This window comes from Moschus berezovskii, chromosome 3, assembly GCF_049115385.1.
Source record: "Moschus berezovskii isolate FMDL1 chromosome 3, NW_MosBer_1.0, whole genome shotgun sequence".
In the NCBI taxonomy this organism is placed as follows: domain Eukaryota; kingdom Metazoa; phylum Chordata; class Mammalia; order Artiodactyla; family Moschidae; genus Moschus; species Moschus berezovskii.
This window is the reverse complement of record NC_142462.1, coordinates 75,205,783-75,227,325: the sequence shown is the minus strand read 5'-3', so window position 1 is coordinate 75,227,325 and position 21,543 is coordinate 75,205,783. Positions and strand designations below refer to the sequence as shown.

The following is a 21,543-nucleotide window of genomic DNA, read 5'->3' as shown; positions in this document are numbered from 1 at the left end:
GAGTATTCCGGTTCTCATCGAGTAGACTTAAAACCAAAATGCTTGCAAGTGCTATGGAAGTTCTCTTGTAATAGAAAATTGCCGGAAGGCTGTATAGAGGATGTACCTTCATGTGGATGGATATGGAGACGGAAACTGGATAGTTGTTCTTTTCTCTTTTGATAAAGTCTCTTGTAGAGAGCTTGCTTCCCCCCCCCACCCCCTAGCCTTCTTAGTATTTAGGAATCTGGATGTTTGTGGTTAGCTGATGTTTTGTTTCATTCTAGCTGAAAAACTTGTGAAATGAATACTCACACCTATTTTATAAACTACTACTGTCTCTTTATTGGAAGACAAAGTCAGATTGTGTGACATTTCCCCCAAGTTCAGTTCCCTGCCCACTGTAAGCACTCTACAGTTTCAATGTTATTTGCTCTAGAATTTCCATTTTTTTCAAATCTTTTAATATAGTATCTACTTCTTTTTTTATAATTTTATTTTTGGCTGTGCTGGGTCTTTGTTGCTGCTCTGGCTTTTCTCTAGTTGCAGCAAGCAGGGGCTGCTCCTCTAGTTGTGGGAGGAACTAGTCTAGCTCGGGCTTTGCGTTGTGGTGGTCTCTCTTGTTGCGGAGCACAGGCTCTAGTGTGTACGGGCTTTGGTACTTGCAGCACATGGGTTCAGTAGTTGTCGTTCCCGAGCTCTGGAGCACGGCTCAATCCCACACTGGCTTAGTTGCTCCAAGGCCTGTGGGATCTTCCCTGATCAGGTATTGAATCCGTGTCTCCTACATTGGCAGGGGGATTCTTTACCACTGACCCATGACCTACCAGGGAAACCCCTAGTATCTATTTCTTTCTTAGAATCTTCAAAGTTGTTTTTTGTTTCTCTGAACATGGTAGGCTTAGCTGCATAAGAGACTTTGGGATATTCCAGTGTTTCAAAATTTTGAAGTCTGTTTTGTCATCTTTTGTTTTCACTGAGTCCCTCTCCTGGTATCTTGTTTCTTTGTGTGTTGGATTATCTCTGTGTGCTTGAAAATTTGTATATTTGTACTTGAAAATTTATATTTTGGGATAAATTAAGGCCTAAGATAATGGTACTTTCCTCCAGAGAGGATTCAGTTGGAGACCACCTTCAAACAATTTTAGACTTGTAGTTCGTAGAACTCTCCAGGTGATGCAAAGCCAGGTTGCAGGTCTGGTTTCTTCTTGTTCTGAGAGCAGACTCAGTCTGTTCAGGCTGTTATAACAAAACACTAGGTAGCTTATAAACAAGAATTTATTCTTCATTGTTCTAGAGGCTAGAAGTCCAAGACCAGCATGCCAGCAGACTTGGTACCTTGTGAGTGCTCACTTCCTAGACAGGTGGCCATCTTTTCATTGAACCTCATATGGTGGAAGGAGAGAGAGAGAAGCCAAGAGACTCTTTTATAAGGGCACTCGGTCATTTATGAGGGCTCCACCTTCATGATCTGATCACCTCCTTAAGGGCCCACCTTCTAATATCATCACCTGGAGGGTTAGGATTTCAGCATATGACTTTGGAGGGGAGAACATAAATATTCAGACCATAGCATAGGCTTTTGGGGTCCTAGCCTAAGGCAAGGATAGTTTGTCAACAGAAGCTCCTTTGTTGACTTTGGTCTCCCTAGCTCTTAGAGTAGGCCAAGCAGGCAGTAGTTTCTTTGAGAACAGTAGATGAGATGTCCTCAGGACAAAAGCAACTTTTTATGATAGGCTTACGTCTATGGGTACTAATTCTCAATATAATTAAGAAGGCATTTTTCATATTGAATCCAGCTTTTTTTAGTTCTCTATGGAAGAATTGGTCCTGACCAGTATCACTTAATCCACCATTATAAGAAGAGGAATTTTAAATGGCCTTTGTCACTCTGATTAGTATCATTTGTCCAACCAGTTCTTTTTGTTGTTGTTTGTTCATTTTCTAAGCCTGTTTGACTCATCCAAAATAGACTTTTGACTTACAGATACTGGTCTATCCCACTTTCATCCATTCAATTTGTATTTACTGAACACCCAGTAAGCACTTGACACTCTGTACTGCTCTGTCCCTAGCACTTGAACCAGACAGATGAAAATCTTAGATCTCATGGGGCGTGTATTCTAGTGTCTGGGAGACAAGATAAATGAGGACAACACATAGCGTGTTAGTGACAAGTGCCAAGGAGAAAACAGCATGAGTCAGGGAAAGGGGCTGAGAGGTGTCTGAGGCCCTTTCAGCTCTGATTAAGGGAGTAGGCAGTGCTGCACGGAGAAGGTTACTTGAGTGAAACTGAAGTGAGATGTGGGCTGTGAGGAGATCCACAGGAAGGGCTCTCCAGGTAGAGAGGACAGCAGATACCACCCCAGGGGGAGAGAAAGCCAGGGCTCAGGGAGCAAGGGGAGGCTGGTGTGGCCTGAGTGAAGGTGGAAGGCAGGAGGCGTGAGAGATGAATCTGAGGAATTTCCCGGGCTTGTGGGTCACAGAAGGACTTGACCTGGGGAGCCTCTGAAGGGCTTGAGCACCAGAGAGATCCGCCTAGTAGAGAGCAGGCTGTGAGGGGGAGAGGGGGTGCAGGGAGCCCCGTGAGGAGGCTGTCACTGTCATCCAAAAAGAAGATGAGGATGACTCCAGAGTTCCTCAGCTACTCGCTGAAGGGAATGGCGTTCGTTTACTGAAATGGGGACAGTGCAGGAAGAAACTTGGGGAGTAAGGCCACCAAGACTTCAATTGTGGACTTGCCAGTGTGCTCTTGCCTGGAAAATCCCATGGGTGGAGGAGCCTGGTAGGCTGTAGTCCATGGGGTCGCGAAGAGTCGGACACGACTGAGCAACTTCACTTTCACTTTTCACTTTCATGCTTTGGAGAAGGAAATGGCAGCCCACTCCAGTATTCTTGCCTGGAGAATCCCAGAGACGGTGGAGCCTGGTGGGCTACCATCTATGGGGTCACACAGAGTCGGACACGACTGAAGTGACTTAGCAGCAGCAGCAGCAGTGTTTGAAATGCCTGTTAGATATCCAAGTAGAGACATCAAAGCGTGCAAAAGTTAAAGAAAAACCATGGATTCCCTTAAATCGTACCTTCCCCCCTGACCCCCCCGCAAATATCTGATTAGCACATGATACTCACTTTGCAGCTGGTTTCCACAGAGGGTCCACTCATGAGCTGGCCACCTGGCTCTCTCATCTGTGGTGGCCAGCCACAGGTTACCGGCAAAATGTGCTTCACTGGGGAAGGTGAGCTCCCACCGGAGCCCCTTCTGCCATCTTACTTTACCAAGCCTATGGCTGTGCTTAAGCAATCAGGCAGCCTTATGTAAAGGGGAAAAAAATGCAGTCCAAAAAATCCAGATATTTAGCTAAAAGCGATTGACTTGGTTGAATACTTTCTTTCAGATCAAGCTGCTTGTGTAACAGAGACACACAGATTTTATTAATGCTGTTGGGTTTCCTGAGTTCATTTCTCAAGTGGAGCCTTCCGCCAAAGCGGGCAGGATGGTACTTCCAAGGTGGGGCCTTTGCCTGGTACGAGGCCCCTTTTGCTAGGGGAGCTTTTGTGTGCTGGGCGCTCTAGCTGAGTTTTTTGTCTTCAGGAAAGTGCCTTCTCGGGGCTGGTGAGGGTGAAATACACACAGGCTTGGGTTTCTCTTAGTTAGGATGACCCTAGATCAGATGAGAAGGGAGTGTTACAGACCCAGGTGAAGGACTTCTAGAGATCAGGGGGGAAGCTTTCACCCTCTCCCTCTCCACAGAAGAGTGCCTTTCTCCCCACTGCTATTTATCTGTTTTATGTAAAGGACGTTTTATATAAAGGAGGCTTAGGTTATGATTCAGGAAAGGGTCTTGTTGCTGTCGTAGCTTGTAGTATTTGTTGAAGTAACACGTACCCAAATGCTGCAAGGTTATCAAGCAGGTGAACTTGAGTCTGTCATTTCCCTGAAAATTTTTGATAATCTGATCCAATTGTGCAACTGCCTTTTTTTTTTTTAATAGTTGGGGAAACCACAGGAGGAATATTTTTACCTTTCTCTTAGAACAGCCTCATTCATGGCTTTGAATCCTTGTTTTCCCTTGGCAGGCCCGTTGCCAGCCCCTATCCTGTGCAGTGTTTCCAGAAAGATAAGGACCTTTCTATTAACAGCTTTCTGCTGCCTTTGGGGGCAGTAGTCAAGCAGAGTCAATTCACTTTGCTGAACACACACATGCCTGCCTGCCTGGACCAAAAGCATGGAGTCATCTCCTAGCCCTCCCCAGTGTCCTGCCCGAGAGGCTCAGGGTGCTACGGTAGCACTCTTTACCTTTCCATTCAGTTTAGTTCAGTTCGGTTCAGTTGCTCAGTCGTGTCCGACTCTTTGCGACCCCATGAATCGCAACACGCCAGGCCTCCCTGTCCACCAACACCAACTCCCGGAGTTCACTCAAAGTCACGTCCATTGAGTCGGTGATGCCATCCAGCCATCTCATTCTCTGTCGTCCCCTTCGCCTCCCACCCCCAGTCCCTCCCAGCATCAGAGTCTTTTCCAGTGAGTCAACTCGTCGCATGAGGTGGCCAAAGTATTGCAGTTTCAGCTTCAGCATCAGTCCTTCCAATGAACACCCAGGACTGATCTCCTTTAGGATGGACTGGTTGGATCTCCTTGCAGTCCAAGGGACTCTCAAGAGTCTTCTCCAGCACCACAGTTCAAAAGCATCAATTCTTTGGCGATCAGCTTTCTTCACAGTCCAACTCTCACATCCATATATGACCACGGGAAAAACCATAGCCTTGACTAGATGGACCTTTGTTGGCAAAGTAATGTCTCTGCATTTTAATATGCTATCTAGGTTGTTCATAACTTTCCTTCCAAGGAGTAGACCTTCCCATTTCATAGACGGTGTGCTTCTGCCTGCTTTCTGTTTGCCTTCCTGCCCCTCCCTTGCCATAACAATCAATCTCACAAAGTCCGTGCCCTACCAGAGAAATCTGTTGTTGGATCTGACAAGAAAAAATAATTATTCTTTTTCTTATTCACCATCTTACCTTCCTCTTTTTCCTCTGTCTCTTCATAACGTAATTAACAAAATGCAGGAGCATCTGCTATTTGCCAAAGCGCTGCTTTGGCGAGTAAGAGACAGGCATGTGTACTCAGTCGTGTCTGACTCTTTTCGACTCATGGCTGTGGCCCACCAGGCTCCTCTGTCCATGGGATTTGCTAGGCAAGAATACTGGAGTGGGGTGCCATTTCCTTCTCCAGAGGCTCTTCCTGACCCAGGAATCGAACTCTCATCTCTGTGTCTCGTGGCAGGTGCCAGTGGGAAGCCATGCGCCACCTGGGAAGCTCCTGCAGGAGACAGGGCACAGTGCCAGTCCTGGTGCTCTAGGACCTGGCTTTCTGGGAGGAAAGGCAACCACAGGAAAGTACAAAGAAAGCCCAGGTTACATGGCTAAGCACTGATTTTGGTCCAGACACTCTGCCTGACACTGTGCAGATGGAGGGAGGGGGTTCCCTTCCCTGTCTCCTGGCTCCACTCTGCTGGTTCTTTGGGGAAGTGTTTTCCGAGAGGATGTCAGTGAACAGGCACCAACCGCAGCATGATGGCTGTGGTCCCTTGACCTCGTTATGCAGAATCAGGTTACTACAGCGATGAAGAACCCATGCTCTGTGGGGGCAGGCCGCCTGGATTCAAATCCCAGGTCTGCCACTTGCTGGCTGTGTGACCTCAGCTAAATTACTTGACCTTGCTGTTTCTCAGTTTCCTCATTTGTTAAAACTAGGAAACAAATGATGATAGTTACCTTAGGGTTGCTGTGAAGATTAAATGACGCAATTTTTGTTGGGGACTTAGTGCAGGGCAGCACACATGAGAAGCGCTGATTAAAGGCTGGCATTGACGTGGATGGGATGGGGACACTCGGCAAAATAGTGTTGAGAGGTGAGCTCAGTCATGGAAACTTTCGTAGGACTCTTAGGTTTTTGGTAGAGAAAACCATTTGCTAAGTCATTTCGGCACACACTTAACAGAATCATCTGGCTGAGGTAAAGGATCTTCAAGGGGTAGTGTTGAGGTATTATAGCCAGAAGTTTATCAACATTGATTTTGGCAAAATAATAATCATCCATTCAGTACTTCATCCATGCAGCTCACTGGGGTGGAGGCTAGTGCTACAACAGGGACGACCAGATGCTTCTCTCTCCCAGAGGGACACAGGACCAAAGAGCCTCTGGTGACAAGGCCATGAATGATGTTTCTTTTCTTTGCTGGATTTTCTAACTTTTCCATGATGCTACAGAAACCACTTATGATCAGGAACTATGTTGTGATTTTTTTTTTTAATGTTGTCTTGCCCACGATGTGTCCAGAGGACTGGGAATCTCAGATGTGAGTGGGCTCATCGAGGAGTGAGGTATGGGCAGGGCCTTCACAGGGAGGTGAGACTTGAAGAAAGGGCAAGATCCGGATCGGGTCAGCAGGGGAGGAGGGCTGGCCAAGAGCAAAGACCAGGAAAGCCTGCCTTGGCTCCTTTACTGAGAGAACCTTAGAGATGCTCCTACATGGGGCATGGTGGTTCAGCCCCGGCCTGGCCAGCTCCTAGTCTGTGTGGCCTCTAGCAGGTTGTTCAGCCTTAGTGTTCCCATCTTTAAAATGGGGGTCATACATGTTTCACTGTCTTATGGATGCAGGGAGAGCTTCAGAATCAGAACACACACAGGGCTGTCAAAGCCCAGCCACCCTATGAAGGTTAGTCTCCATTTCCAGGGGCTTCCCTGGTGGCTCAGCAGTACAGAATCTGCCTGCCAATGCAAGAGATGCGAGTTCAGTATCTGGGTCAGGAAGATCCCCTGAAGAAGGAAATGGCAACCACTCCAGTATTCTTACCTGGGAAATCACATGGACAGAGGAGCCTGGCAGGTTACAGTCTATGGGGTTGCAAAGAATAGGACATGAGTTAGTGACTAAACAATAACTACAGCTCTATTTCCAGCTCATAACTGCTGTTAGGAAATGCATATTAGGTGGATATGTGACTCCATGGATGGAGCAGGGCAGCCTCCCTCCTGGACTTACCCATACTCTGCTACACGCCAGGGGCCTCCTAGCTTCTACCTAGTTTTTCTCCTTCCTGCCGGATTGTCGTATTCAAATGGTACATGTGTGCAGTGACACCACCAAGCAGGCTGTCACTGCAGTTTGCGAGCAGATGGGTTTCTCTGTGTCCTGAGACCAGTAATGGCTTCAGAGACACCTGTCATTAGCTTCGATAAATGTGAGTAGGAGAATTGGAGTCCTGCATTTTTCTTGTTTAAGTGGTCCTGGATTGATGGTCGCTGGTTATCGCATGAGTGAGCTAGTCAATGAAAGAGTGGTTATGGGTCTAAGTAATATTGACCATACCATTCCTTTTTATCCCCTCCATGTTTTTGTATCTTTTATTTAGTAGTGATTGATAGTCTACCCCCTGGTTAGAGAACAGTTCACAAGAGAAGAGAGAGCTTACCGTTTCCAAGTTAGCTGTAAAACCAAACCTCATCTTTGCCCTTTCAGCTCTCTCAAAGCTTTACTCTATTCTCCTGGAGTGTTATTCTTCCTCCTCTTACCAGCACTGTGGACATTAGGGTCACAAGGCACCTGTTGCTATGACAATTCTCTGTGCTGTTTTGGTTGATGTTGCTTTCATGGCCCTTCATTGAGTGAGAGCCCACGCTTTTCCAGGTTTTCTCATTCAGATTGACCTTTGTCCTCTCCCTGGGGTTGCTATGTGACTCCACGTTTTTTTCTCTTTTGAGAAGCAGAGACATTTCCACAAGAAAAATTTCCTTAATTCTGTCTTACTGACATGAGCAAGATTGGTAATTTTTTTTGCCACTAATGGCTGGAGAGCTGGGGATTAAACCCCACAGGAAAACCCTTTGTGACCCAGAAAAAGTTCATTTTTTGCTTCTAATCTTCTAGTCTGCTCAAGAGTCTGGAAGAAGAGAAAGAATCCACCCTTAGGAAGCTACCCCAGTGGGTCATAAAGTCTGATAGGAAAGATTATGCACAAATGTGGGTTTTAATAAAGACACATTGAATTAACAACATTAGAAATCAGCTATACTTCAAAAATATTGATAAGAAAAACAAACACAAAACAGCCAACCACATCCAGAAGAAAACCACATTGAATGCTGACAATTTAAGTTTATCATGGCATTTGTTGTTTGCTTATGTTTTGAACATTCAGACCCTTGTCATTTAGGGTATGATAGTCGGAGAAGGCAATGGCAAGCCACTCCAGTACTCTTGCCTAGAAAATCCCATGGATGGTGGAGCCTCGTAGGCTGCAGACCATGGGGTCGCTACGAGTCAGACATGACTGAACGACTTCACTTTCACTTTTCACTTTCACACATTGGAGAAGGAAATGGCAACCCACTCCAGTGTTCTTTCCTGGAGAATCCCAGGGACGGGGGAGCCTGGTGGGCTGCCATCTATGGAGTCACACAGAGTCGGACACGACTGAAGTGACTTAGCAGCAGCAGCAGCCCCTAAAGTAAGGGAGTACCTATTGCTCTTGCCCATTTGGGTCTTACATCACTCTTGCCGCCTCACCTTTATTTACTTTTCCTATTATGGAGAAGACAGACTGACCAGGATCCCATCAGAGGTTTATTGGTAGCACCAGCATCATGGCTTAAGGTCATTGTTTTTGTTCAGTGGCTAAGTGGTGTCTTTTTGACCCCATGGACGGCAGCACACCCGGCTTCCCTGTCCTTCACTTTACTACCTTCTGGAGTTTGCCCAAGTTCATGTCCATTGAATCAGTGATGCCATCCAACCATCTCATCCTCTGCCGCTCTCTTTTCCTGGCTTAAGATAAACAGTGACAAATTTCCCAAATGCTTTAGAGTCTCAGTACTCAGACTGTGGTTTCTGGATCAGCAGTATCCCCATCACCTGGGAGCTTGTTAGCAAAGTAGAATCTCGGGTCCCACCTGAGACCCACTGAATCATAATTTCCCTTTTAGGTAGATCCCTAAGTGAGTCATGTACACAGCAAAGTATGAAAAATGCTGCTTCAAAAAGTCCTCTGGAAGGAGCTTACAGGGACCTCAAAAGCCACAGGGCTCTTCCTGGAAGCCCCAGATGCCTAGCTGGTTGACCATGCACTCCAAGGCCTAGATAACTGTCTCCTTTTATAAAGACACTATAGTCTGAGTGCTTGAGTACCACCTTCAGAGATAGCAGATGCTAAATGTCAACTGATTTTAGCCTCAGCTAGTTTATACCATCTTTAAAAAGACCTGGAGTTAGTTTTGCAGATAACTGATACTCTAATGGGTCCAAAGAGCTTTAGTTCTCAAGGATTGACATCTCTGCCCATTAGGTACAACCCTGTTAGGATGGGTGGACTCCAGTAGTCCTTATGTGTTCAGAGAAAGTTCTGAAGGAGCAGGACCCTGGGAATGCTATCAATGTTGTCCAGAGCAATCATGAAGGTTTTTTCCAGGAAAGTGAAAAAATTTTACTAAATAAAAGGGAATGATTGTATCAGGAGTAATTTAAATATACTTGACAGGATTTCTTGGCCTTTTTCCTTATAAGAATGTGTGGGTGCAGTTAAAGCAAGGGCTCAGGATTCTTCCCAGTCTGTTTATACTCCTGTTTCTGATATGTCTTCTTGACTGTTAAAGTTTTGGATCCAGTAATTAAATTTATTTTTTTTCCAGTCTGACTCTTCAATCTATTCTTTTTCCCCCCAGTTTTATTGGGATGTAATTGACATAAAGCATTATATAAGTTTATGGTGTACAGCATAGTGATTTGACTTATATACATTGTGAAAAATAATTATCACAGTCAGTTTCATGAATATCCATCATTTTATATAGATACAAAATGAAATAGAAAATAAAACTTTTCTCTTATAATGAGAACTCTTAGGATTTACAGTTTAAACAACTTTCTTATATAGCATGCAGCAATGTTTAATTATATTTACCATGATGTACATTACACCCCTAGTATTTATTTATTAATAACTTACAACTGAAAGTTTGTACTTTTTGATTGTCTTCATCCAGTTCTCCCTCCCCACCCCACCCCCACCTCTGGTAACCCAGAAGTTAGACTTATCTACCATAGATGAGACTGGATGCAGAGGTGGGAATGCTAGATTTTTACATTTCTGTATGGTGTCCATTCTTGCTCTTGTGCTTCTTTCGTTCTCCTCTGCATGCTTCCAAATTGTACATACTCATAAATGTTGATGTTAACACTGCATATTGAATTTTTTAATGTTTATTACCCAGTTGAAAACACTGAAGCCTCCAGCTATAGAAATAGCATGGACAGCTGGAAGGGAGTCTCCCGGGTAGCCTGGTGGTTAGCCTGGTGGTTGTAAAGTCTACAACCCGGTGGCCTGGTTTTGAATCCTCCTCTGATGCTTCCTGGGTAACACTGGGCAAATTTACTCAACATCTCTTTGTAAAGGAGATAGAATAATAATACCTACCACATAGGATTATTATGAAGATGAAAGGAATTCATGTACAGAAAGCTGCTTATACTGTACCTAGCACAGTAGCCTAACCAATATTAACTCTTATGATTGAATCCGAAGTATGACAGAATTGGTTGGTTCATTGGAATGGAAGCCTGGGAATCAAATGAAGAGGCTGACAGAACTGAGTTTCTTAGTTCTCTTCCTAGGACTGATTAGCCATGAGGGGGTCTAGAAGCAAGCCCAGCAGGAGAGAGAAGAAGAAGCAGAGGATGAAGACAGGCTACTCATGCATCATTAGTCCCCTTGAATCACTGAACTGGCTGTGCTTTAAAATGAGAAACAGACAGTCTTTGTAACTAGATGATTCATATGAGGCTGTATGGTTTGCAGATCATGGCCACATTCACTTTCTCATTTAATCTCCATAGTTTCTCTGGAGTAGAGCAGCTGTCCTTTACAGAGAAGGACGCTGAGGCTCAGCAAAGGTGGGGTTCCCCAACCAGAACCCTGGCTTCCAGCTGCCAGGTCCAGTGCGTTTTCCACAAAAGCTCTCAGTGAAATCTGCAGACCCTTTACTAAGGTATCTGAAATGTCCTGACAACCATTGAGAGCTACTTCTTTTCTCTCTGTCTGTAAGGATTGGGGTACATGCATGCGTGCTAAGTTGGTTCAGGCGTGTCTGACACTTGGCAAACCTTGTGGACTGTAGCCCACCAGGCTCCTCTATCCATGGGATTCTCCAGGCAAGAATACTGGAGTGGGTTATCATGCCTTCCTCCAAGGGATCTTCCCTACCCAGCGATCGAACCTGTGTCTCTTATGTCTCCCGCATTGGCAGTCGGGTTCTTTACCACTAGCACTCCTTGGAAGCCCAAGGATAGGGATGTTGAGCTCTCAAATTAGCATCTGAATATTTCCTGCCAAAGAGAAGGGCCTCCCAGTGTGGCTGATGCTCTGGACCTAGACCTATGTGCTTTGGATTCACACGGATGATAAGGTGGAAAGCTGGGCAGAGGAGAGTGGAAGGGTTTCATGCTTGGCTTGCTGGAACCCCTTCTACAAGCCAGCCTAAGCTGAGGAGAGGGTGAGTATTAAGGGATACATACAGTTTGGGTCCATGTGAATTATGTAAAGTATAATGACAACGGCTAATCAATGACATGTCACTTTAGGACAAGATGGCCAATATATAGATGCATGCGTCAGCTGCACTTTCTGTACCTGTGACAGCCATTGCTAACTGAACAGGATCTTCCCCACTGAGCCTCAGAATCGTCCTGAACCCAGGGCTCCAGGCAGCCAGTCAGATTTGTTAACTGAAAAGGAATCCAGTGACCATTCCTCTTTTAAGGAGCATCCCTTCAGTACAATGAGAAGTTACATTTCTTGTTGAATTCATGAGTCTTCTTTTAGCATTTTGGTGACTCTGAAGTTCTTGGTCACAGCAACAATATTTATGTTTTATCAGCTACTTCAATGGTACCGTTCATTTGATACTTTCACCTTGCTGTGTCATCCAGCAGCTCTTAAAACTGAACACTGAAATATTAGTCAACTGTGTTCATTATAACCAACCATCTTTTTTCCCTCCTTGGAGTCCAACTTTACCTTTTATTCCATCCACTAAGATACAGAAGGGAGACAGTGGTAGGAGAAAGGGGCTTCTCCCTTCTCCCCAGCACACACAAGATAAATGCACACTGTGGAGACAAGATGTACCCTCCCTGCCCTCCTCTGCAGTCAGCAGTGTCTCTGAGACAGCTGTAGCCTTCTGAGCTCATGTCTGCAGCTGGCCGTGGTGCCTTGGCAGACCCCGTGCATCATATAATCCATGATGCCCGACAGATGATTTTTGTCCCAAGTATGTTCAGAGGGCTCTCCGAGACCTGTAAAGAGTTGTGGTCTGAGAACTTCAGGGTAAAGGTGTCCTTTGGTCAGGACTCTGCTTACCCTTTCCTCCTGGAAGTCTTTGAGAGGGAATGTCAAGGGGGCGTATGTCAGGGTGCTGGGAGGCAGTGCAGAGACAATGGAACAGTCCATCTTACTTTGCCCTAATACATTTAGTGTTTGGATCACAGGGCCATTCAGTGAAGTGGCCTGAAAATGGTTGATCCTTGCCTGCAAATGATCAACCAAGGGGCCACATGTGAGAAAGGTTCATCAAGGAGCTGAAGGTTGGCAGCCCTGGATCACAAGACAAGGCCAAGATGCCCACAGCCATGGCTTCCTGCCGGCACCAGAGCATTCATCCATACTGAACCGACGCAGCAAGGGGCATTCACAGTTTCTAACCCAGGACCAGCCAGTGCTTTAAGAAAATGTTTACTGTGTATTTATAGTGAATTTCCCTGATGATAATTATAGAGCATTTGGAAAATACAGAAAGATCAAAAGGAAAAAAATTACCCATAATCACGTTGCCTAAAAAACTACTCTTAAAATTTGGGCTTATTTCATTGAAGTCTTTTTTTCTTTGCATTTGTGTATACTTTATTAAATTGTATCATTAATCATCTTTTTATACACATTAGAACTTTTTGTTTTTTTAATTTTTGGCTGTGCTGGGTCTTCATTGCTGTGCACGGGCTTTCTCTAGTTGCAGTATGTGGGCTTCTCATTGTGGTGGCTTCTTTTGTGGGACCTGGGCTCTAGAGCACAGGCTCAGTAGTTGTGACCTGTGGACTCAGTTGCCCTGAGGTATATGGAATCTAGAGTACAGGCTCAGTAGTTGTGACCTGTGGAATTAGTTGCCCTGAGGCATGTAGAATCTTCCCAGACAAGGGATCGAACCAGTGTCCCCTGCATTGTCAGGTGGATTCTTAATCACTGGACCACCAGGGAAGTCCAGTACATTTTCTTATATCATTAGATTATTCAAAAATATTACTTTAAGTGGATATATAAGATTCCATTTTATGGATGCACCATAATTTATTTTAACCATTTTGTTGAATGTTTTAGTGGTTTCTGTGTTTTTACATGTGTGTTATGAATAATAGCAGCATTCATTTTTATAGGAGAAAATATAGAGGGGAATAGATATTAACATCTCGATGGGATAGTCAGCACTGTTCATTGTACTGCTGCTGACAGCCCAGATATCTGTGTGCATATTTGTTATATGTGTATGATACTTAAAAGTAGAGACTCTCTAGACTCTTTGATAAAACCTACCAGCCCTGTGAGCACCAATCCTTGAGCAATTGACATTTCCATCAAATAAGTTTATGGAAATAATTATAAAGGTAGTTGACTTCCATGAGATATCCAAAGCTGCTGTACTAAGTCTTATTAAGTGCTGTTGAATTTTTTTTAATTGAAATATAGTTTATTTACAACATTTTGTTAGTTTCAGGTATGCAGCGTAGTGTAATGAGTCAATGTTTTTATAATTATATTCCATTTAAGTTATTACATAACGGTAGCTATAATCCCCCATGCTGTACAATGTATTCTTGTTGCTTGTTTACTTTACACATAGTTGTTTGTATCTCTGAATCCCCTACTCCTGTTTTGCCCCTTTCTCCTTCCCTGCCCCTACTGGTTGCCACAAGTCTGTTCTCTATCTGTGAGTCTTTCTGTTTTGTGGTATGCATTCATATGATTTTTTAGATTACACATATAAGTGATAACAGAGTGTTTGTCTTTCTCTATCTGCCTTATTTCACTAAGCATAATACTCTCTAGGTTTATCCATGTTGCAAGTGGCAGAGTTTCATTCTTTATCATGGCTAAGTAATAACTCCAGTGTGTGTGTGATAACAGAGTATTTGTCTTTCTCTGTCTGCCTTATTTCATAAACATAATACTCTCTTCGTTTATCCATGTTGCAAGTGGCAGAGTTTCATTCTTTTTCATGGCTAAGTAATAACTCCAGTGTGTGTGTGTGTGTGTGTGTCTAAGTAATAACTCCAGTGTGTGTGTGTGTGTGTGTGTCTGGCTGAATAATAACTCCAGTGTGTGTGTGTGTGTGGCTGAGTAATAACTCCAGTGTGTGTGTGTGTGTGTCTGGCTGAATAATAACTCCAGTGTGTGTGTGTGTGTGGCTGAGTAATAACTCCAGTGTGTGTGTGTGTGTGTGTGGCTGAGTAATAACTCCAGTGTGTGTGTGTGTGGCTGAGTAATAACTCCAGTGTGTGTGTGTCTGAGTAATAACTCCAGTGTGTGTGTGTGTGTGTGTGTGTGTGTCTAAGTAATAACTCCAGTGTGTGTGTGTGTGTGTGTGTGTCTGGCTGAGTAATAACTCCAGTGTGTGTGTGTGTGTGTGTCTGGCTGAGTAATAACTCCAGTGTGTGTGTGTGTGTGTGTGTGTGTGTCTGGCTGAGTAATAACTCCAGTGTGTGTGTGTGTGGCTGAATAATAACTCCAGTGTGTGTGTGTGTGTGTGTGGCTGAGTAATAACTCCAGTGTGTGTGTGTGTGTGTGTGTGTGTGTGTCTGGCTGAGTAATAACTCCAGTGTGTGTGTGTGTGTGTGTGTCTGGCTGAGTAATAACTCCAGTGTGTGTGTGTGTGTGTGTGTCTGGCTGAGTAATAACTCCAGTGTGTGTGTGTGTCTTACGTCGTCTTTATCCAGTTATTTGTTGGTGGACATTTAGGTTACTTCCATATCTTGGCTGTTGTGAATAATGCTGCTGTGTACATTGGGGTACACGTGTCTTTTTGAGTTAGCATTTTGTTTTCTTCAGATGATACCCAGGAGTGGAATTGCCGGGTCGTATGGTCGTTCTGTTTTTAATTTTTTGAGGAACCTCCATTCTGTTTTCTATGGTGGCTGCACCAATTTACATTCCCACCAACAGTGTAGTGGGCCTTTTTCTCCATATCCTCTCTAATATTTGCTATTTATAGACTTTTTGATAACAGCCATTCTGAAGTTTGAGGTGATATTATTGTGGTTTTGATTTTTATTTCTCTAATAATTAGCAGTGTTGAGCATCTTTTCATGTGCCTGTTGGCCATCTGTATCTCAGCTCTTCTGCCCATTTTTTGATTGGGTTTTTTTTTGATACTGAGTTGTATGAGCTGTTTATGTATTTTGAATATTAACCCCTTATCAGTCATATTATTTGCAAATATTTCTCCTATTCAGTAGGTTGTCTTTTTGTATTGCCAGTGATTTCCTTTGCTGTGCAAAAGCTTTTAAGTTCCATTAGGTCCCATTTGTTTGTTTTTCCTTTTATTTCTTTTACCTTAGGAGATAGATCCAAAAAAATATTGCTACAGTTTATGCTAAAGAGTGTTATGCTTATGTTTGCTTCTAGGAGTTTTATGGTTTCTGGTCTTCCATTTAGATCTTTACTCCATTTCGAGTTTATTTTTGTATATGATGTGAGAGAATGTTCTAATTTCATTCTTCCACATGGAGCTGTCCAGTTTTCTCAGCACGACTTATTGAAGAGAGTGTCTTTTCTCCATTGTGTGTCCTTGCCTCCCTTGTCATCAGTGCTGGTGAATTTCTCTCAGCTGCCTTTGGTTGTCTTCCTGCCTTTTGGCCACTTGGCACTCATAGCTGCTTCTCTTCTCTCCCCTGTAGTTACTGGGGCTTCCAGATGCAGATGACGACGCTTTTGAAGAGTACAGTGCAGACGTGGAAGAGGAGGAGCCAGAAGCGGACCACCCCCAGATGGGGGTCAGTCAGCAGTAGACTTCCAAGGGCTCCCGCCTGAGAAGGAGAGTGAGCCCCGTGTACCTAGGGTGGGGTCGTGAGCTCCTGGGTTAGCATTTTGCATTAGCACTTCGAAAGAGGACGTCTGACTCCCAGCATCCAAATTAATATGAAATACCTTTTTAATGACCACACAATATCTGGGATGAGCTTTGCTCAGAAGTGACCTGAATTTTACTCCCATTTCAGTGGGTCTCTATGGAGTTGTCTCGGTAGCCTTTGCCAGTTTGAATTTAGAGTCCATTCTGTGGCTGACTGTTCTCTCTTGAGTTTATGTTGGAGAACTAACATTTGCTGACTCGAATGTCGAGAACTCTGAATGTATTAAGAATATGCGTTGAGTCATCACAGGTGACATTATTGAGGGAAAGCATGGCAGAGAAGAAATGCAGTCTGCACTTTTTATGTACCTTTTAAGTGTGTGTAAGTGGAAGGTTTTGCTTATAAAGCATGAGTTTTAATATCTAGTCATTAAAACTGCCCAAGTGCAAATACATGGGCAGAAAAGGAGAATTACTTAATTTTGGATTAAGAGGGTAAGAGAAGCAAAGAAGCCTTTGTTTAAGTGTTCTGCCATTACTGGGTTACCTGGATATAGAGCAACTGGTTCATGGTTAGGTAGAAACATTACTTGCATGTTCAATTATTTTAAAACATGCTGATTCCAAAGCTACTTTTAAAGTGGAGAATATAAATGGGGTGACATAAATTATTGATCTCTTGAAAATGTTTATAAGCCACCCCCATATGAAACATTTACCTTCTCTCTTTATAACAAGATGGCAACTTATTAAATTATGAAAACATCCCGAATCCAAGTGCCACTTAAACTTTGAAGCCATAGATGAATTTGAAAGGAAAATAAACCAGGATAAAAAAATTGTTTTTTAATATGATGGAATCCTTACTTCCTTAATTCATCTCTTATTCTTTCCAAAAAAGTCAAGCAAAAGATCCCACTCTATAATTTATTTAAAAACTGTAATCAAGTGCTTTGAAGAACTCAATTGCAGTGAAGTCATAAAGTGATATGAAGGTGGGACTTTTTTAATCATGGGTTAGCTTGGTTCAGTGGGGAAGTTTTAATGATCAAAACAGTCAGACAACTCACAGAAACAACCGTGATAATAACTGGAAACACTGCTGTCACCTTTGGGGAAATTCTTTGCAATGCTAACATGGAATTATTTAAAGCGTTCATTTTTCTTAGACCCTTCTGCGTCTCTGGTTTTAGTAAAGGATGCGGACTGCCTCTTTTACAACACTCGACAGACCGTAACATCTGGGGTGGAGCTGTTGTTAACACGCACACATGTGCCTGTTGGGTTGTCAAAGTTTGAGACTAAGAAAGCAGTGGGAAGAGGCCACAGAGCTTATGGGAGTCTTGTATATCTTCCAGGCATGTCGGTGTAAACTTGATTATCTCAACATTTTCTGTTTAACGGATTGGTGCTGTGAGGAGCACAGCTGCTCGTGGTTAAAATGGTGTCCTGCAGTTTTAAGTCATTGGGTAAAATAATTTCGCGGTTTCCATCCGTGCTTCAGTGCCCACGTTTTGTCTTAATTTTTTTTTTTTCTTGGAAAGACATAGTAAAGGTTAACTTGAAGTGAAATGAATTTCCTTCAGGGTAGCCTGTTAACAAATCTTGAGGTTTCATCCAGTGGGGTGAGCAAACTCCATGCTTTGCTCTCATGCCCGTGTTCTGATTGGCTGTGTACCTGAGCACAGGTGATTGGAATTGTACCTCCCCATAGGTAGCACCCAGATCCATAAGCTCCATTTTCACACAGTAGGCCGGAAGGATGACTTCTGCCACCAAAATGAAGACATTTGACTAGCTTGCTCCATTCAGTGGTTAAATTGGAAATTTTGTAGTTTGAGGCTTGAAAATCTAAATTTACATATGTTTGAAAATTGAATGGACATTGATATAAAATGTATTTTATGAAAAAAGTGTTTAGGCTTTGACCAGGTACATTTTGGTATTATTATGCGAATGTTCTCTGTCTATAAAAATTGAGCTGAGATAAACTCAGCCATTCCATGCCGGGGAGAAATCTGGTCTTTGTTCTGCCCCCAGGGGTTGGGGGGAACATCGCTGTCTGTTTCTTATTTTTGTGGCAAAACCCCAAGGAACTTTGCGAATCAGATTGTTTCCTTAAAGCTTCGTTTTCTCTGATTGTGCGTATCTGCTCCAGTGCACGCTGACACACGTGCACACCCACACACACACACCAGCGCTGTGGATTCTCTGTTCAGGTGGCACTAGAGCTTGCTCACTGTGGAGCCTCACCTGGCTGGTCAGGGAGGCAGGCAGCCTGTGGTTCTCATTATGGAAGTGGCTCCCTGGCTAGCCTCTCATAAACACACTGACCAGAGAGGCACTGTGGCGCCACAGGAGGAGCGGAGACCCAGGAGTTAGGAGAGAGACCTGGATTTAGTCCTGACTCTGCCAGTGACCTTGGGCCAGTCACTTCACTCACCTAAAGCAGGTGGTATTTGCCTTCCTGCTTGAACCACTGCCCTTCCTTAACTGTCTTATTGTGTGTGTGTATAAAGAGCTACAGTCAAGGAAGCTCTTCGAGAAACGCAAAGGAAATACCTTATGAATCTTGTTTGTGTTGGTCTGTGAGTGTTCGCAGCCCTGTAGCCCCGATGCTAAGGGGCTGATGAGATTTTGTTCCTTGGGTGAGAAGGTGAAGGAGGGCCCCAGAAATGTGGAAAACATACTTATTCCAGTTGGCATGCTTTGGTGTGGAAGTCAAGGGTTTTCCTGGTGCCCTGACAGACTGGGGCTTTGGAAATAGAATGAGTTTAACTTAACTGAGAAGGGGAATTGACATGAGGAATAGCTTTGAGTGAAAGATGAGTACTTTGTTGCCATGTCATCCAGGGAGAGAGAAAGAAATAATAGGAAGTGACTGAGTATGTATGCGCAGGCATGCGTGTGAGTGTGGGTGGGTGTGTGAACAGGGGGATGGTTGATTGCTTATTGATCACTGTGGGCTAACTGTGAAGTCATGCCTGTGGTAACATTACAAAACCTGGATCCCAGGTTCGAGTGACTCACAGAAACATTTTTCTGATGGTGACACAGTTACTTTCCCTGCCTGATAATCATACTGAAGAGACTTTGGGGAGTCAAAGAACAGATTCTGGAGGGAGGTGAGACCCCATAGTATGCCTGTCATCACCCTGGAGATCCCAGTGTCCACCCAAGTCTTCCAGGCTCCCAGCAGCACATACTGCTTTTCCCCCATGCCTAGAACATGAAAAGTCTCTTATTTAGGAATTCTCCTTGTGTCCTAGTGCCGGAATCAAGGTTTCTAGTGTCTGCGAGTGAAACCTCTCTCCTCTCACAGTCCGCGTCCACACAGGAGCAGAAACCTTTCCCCAGCACAAGTACATCTCTAAATACTGCTTCTGGTTCGTGAGAGCACAGAGTGTTTGGACCCAGGGAGCTGTGATACTAGAGCATTGTCAGAATTTATATTTTGGAAATCTTGCATATTAAAGTGTACGGGTGGGGAAGCTGTGGTATGAACAGACCTGATTTCCCATGGTTTGAGTGAAGACACATAAGAATAGGCAGGACTTAACCTGTGGTAGGAGGAGATGAGTGAAGTGTTCAACAGGATGACAGGGTTAGGGTCTGACTCTTTAAATAAATAAAGCCAAGAGGCAGTTATTCTATAAAGTACAAGAGAACTATTTTCCTGGCTATCTCACCAGGGGCCTGCTTTCCTGAAAAGGGACTGACTGCTTGCCTGTTGAGAGGCCAGGCCTGAGTGGGGGGTGGCTTTGTGGCTTTAAAAATCCACCCCCACCCCAGCCAAGGAGACAGTGGATGTCCTGCAAATTGGTGGAGTTCTGTTCCTCATTAAACCACCTGCCAGAGAAGCCTGTATTTCCAAAGTGCTGTCAGATCTGAGAGGAGCCTCTGATCACCTGGCAGGCAGGAGAACCAAAATTGACCTCGCTGCCTGCTGCAGAGAAGGGTCTGTATCAGAAATGTCCCCGCTGGCCAGAGGGCAGAGCCCGCCTCCTCCACCACGCTTCCGGATTGTAGAAAGCACAACTGAAACTCAAGTGGATCCCAGATCCCTCTTCCCTCTAGTGAGTGTTAACTCCAAAGAGATGCCATTGCCTGATTGGTTAGTCTTTACAGTGCCAGAGAAGCCTCAAATGTTTTGCATTAAAAACGAATCTTCTTCCATAAAGACACAATCAGTTATCTTGGTGATACCAGGTATGAAGTGAAAGGCTGAAATCTTCTGGATTTTATGCAGACGAATTCTCAGACTTGCCAGAATGCCAGTAGCCACTGGTATCCGTGGCAGCGTGGTATCTGTGGTAAAATATATTGCTAAAGCTCATGTTCATTGGGCAGGTTGTTAAATAAGTTGTTGTCTTTGATATCACATTTGGATTACACACATTTGGCTATCACTCACATTTGGCTATCACTCACATTTGGATTACAAAAACAGAGGACCCGTGAGCATTTCATGTTGTAGAAAGTCCATTTAAAGCACGGTATGGTTGAATAGGCACAAGTAGTTAAAAGCAGGCGCCAGGCCACACACAAATGAACATTTAATTTGCTGAGAACTGTGCGCTCAAGTTGTTTAGTACCACGGAGAAAGCTGACGGTCTGTTCTTTGTAAAAACTGCCTTTGCCTGTTTTTTCCTTTTGTTTTTGTTTCTTCAGATTCATTTTTTACTTTAAATACCTTCTGATAGCTAGGCAGATAAGATACAGAGCAGTGCTTTGTATCTCCTCAGCTTTTTAGAGGAGAGAGTAAACCGTCAGTTCTAGGGAAAACCTGAAACCATCTGTGAACCAGTCTTCATTTGTGTAAGAGAGCAACATTGAGCTGTCCGCGTAAGAAGCAAAATGAAGAAGCAAGGAATGGTTTGGGGCTTTTGTTTTTTAGGTGAGAAATGTTTCATGCAGGGTGTGTATGCTTTCTTTGCCTTTGTATTTCTTTTTGAATAAGTCTCTTGTAAATTACGGAACTGTGAAATGGGTTGCCAAAAACTGTTGCCCCTCGTTCGATGCTTCAGCAGTGTAAACCCCAAATTGAACCCTGTCTGCACCTGCTCCTTCCTCACTCCCCCGCGGGTGAGCATCTCATCCAACGATGTAATTATCATACGCTTGCTATTAAAGAGCCTTTCGATCTCTGGTGACATGTGCCTCTTGTTTACTGTCTCCACCACGTTTGGTCCTAAAGGACACCTTACTTGATCCAAAGGGGGCCGGGAACTGGGGATCATCAGCCAGCTCTGTGGTTGCTGTTGTTGGGGTCTGACTGGGGTGGGAGTGGGCGAGTGAGGATGTGATTGCAACAACCACTGATACGATTCAGATGTTAGTAATTGATGTATTTGGAAACATTAATCTATTCTGATGCTGCAGCTGGTGTT

General features: G+C 44.1%; 1 protein-coding gene across 1 annotated transcript in view; it reads left to right on the top strand.

The window, feature by feature from the left end:
• Nucleotides 1–21,306, top strand: part of MTURN (maturin, neural progenitor differentiation regulator homolog) — a 34,714-nt gene extending 13,408 nt beyond the window's left edge. Inside the window, exon 3 of the mRNA XM_055420939.2 lies at nucleotides 15,981–21,306. Coding sequence (XP_055276914.1) covers nucleotides 15,981–16,091 — 111 coding nt within the window. The 3' untranslated portion in view covers nucleotides 16,092–21,306. The remainder of the gene's footprint in view (nucleotides 1–15,980) is intronic.
• Nucleotides 21,307–21,543: the final 237 nt, after the last annotated feature.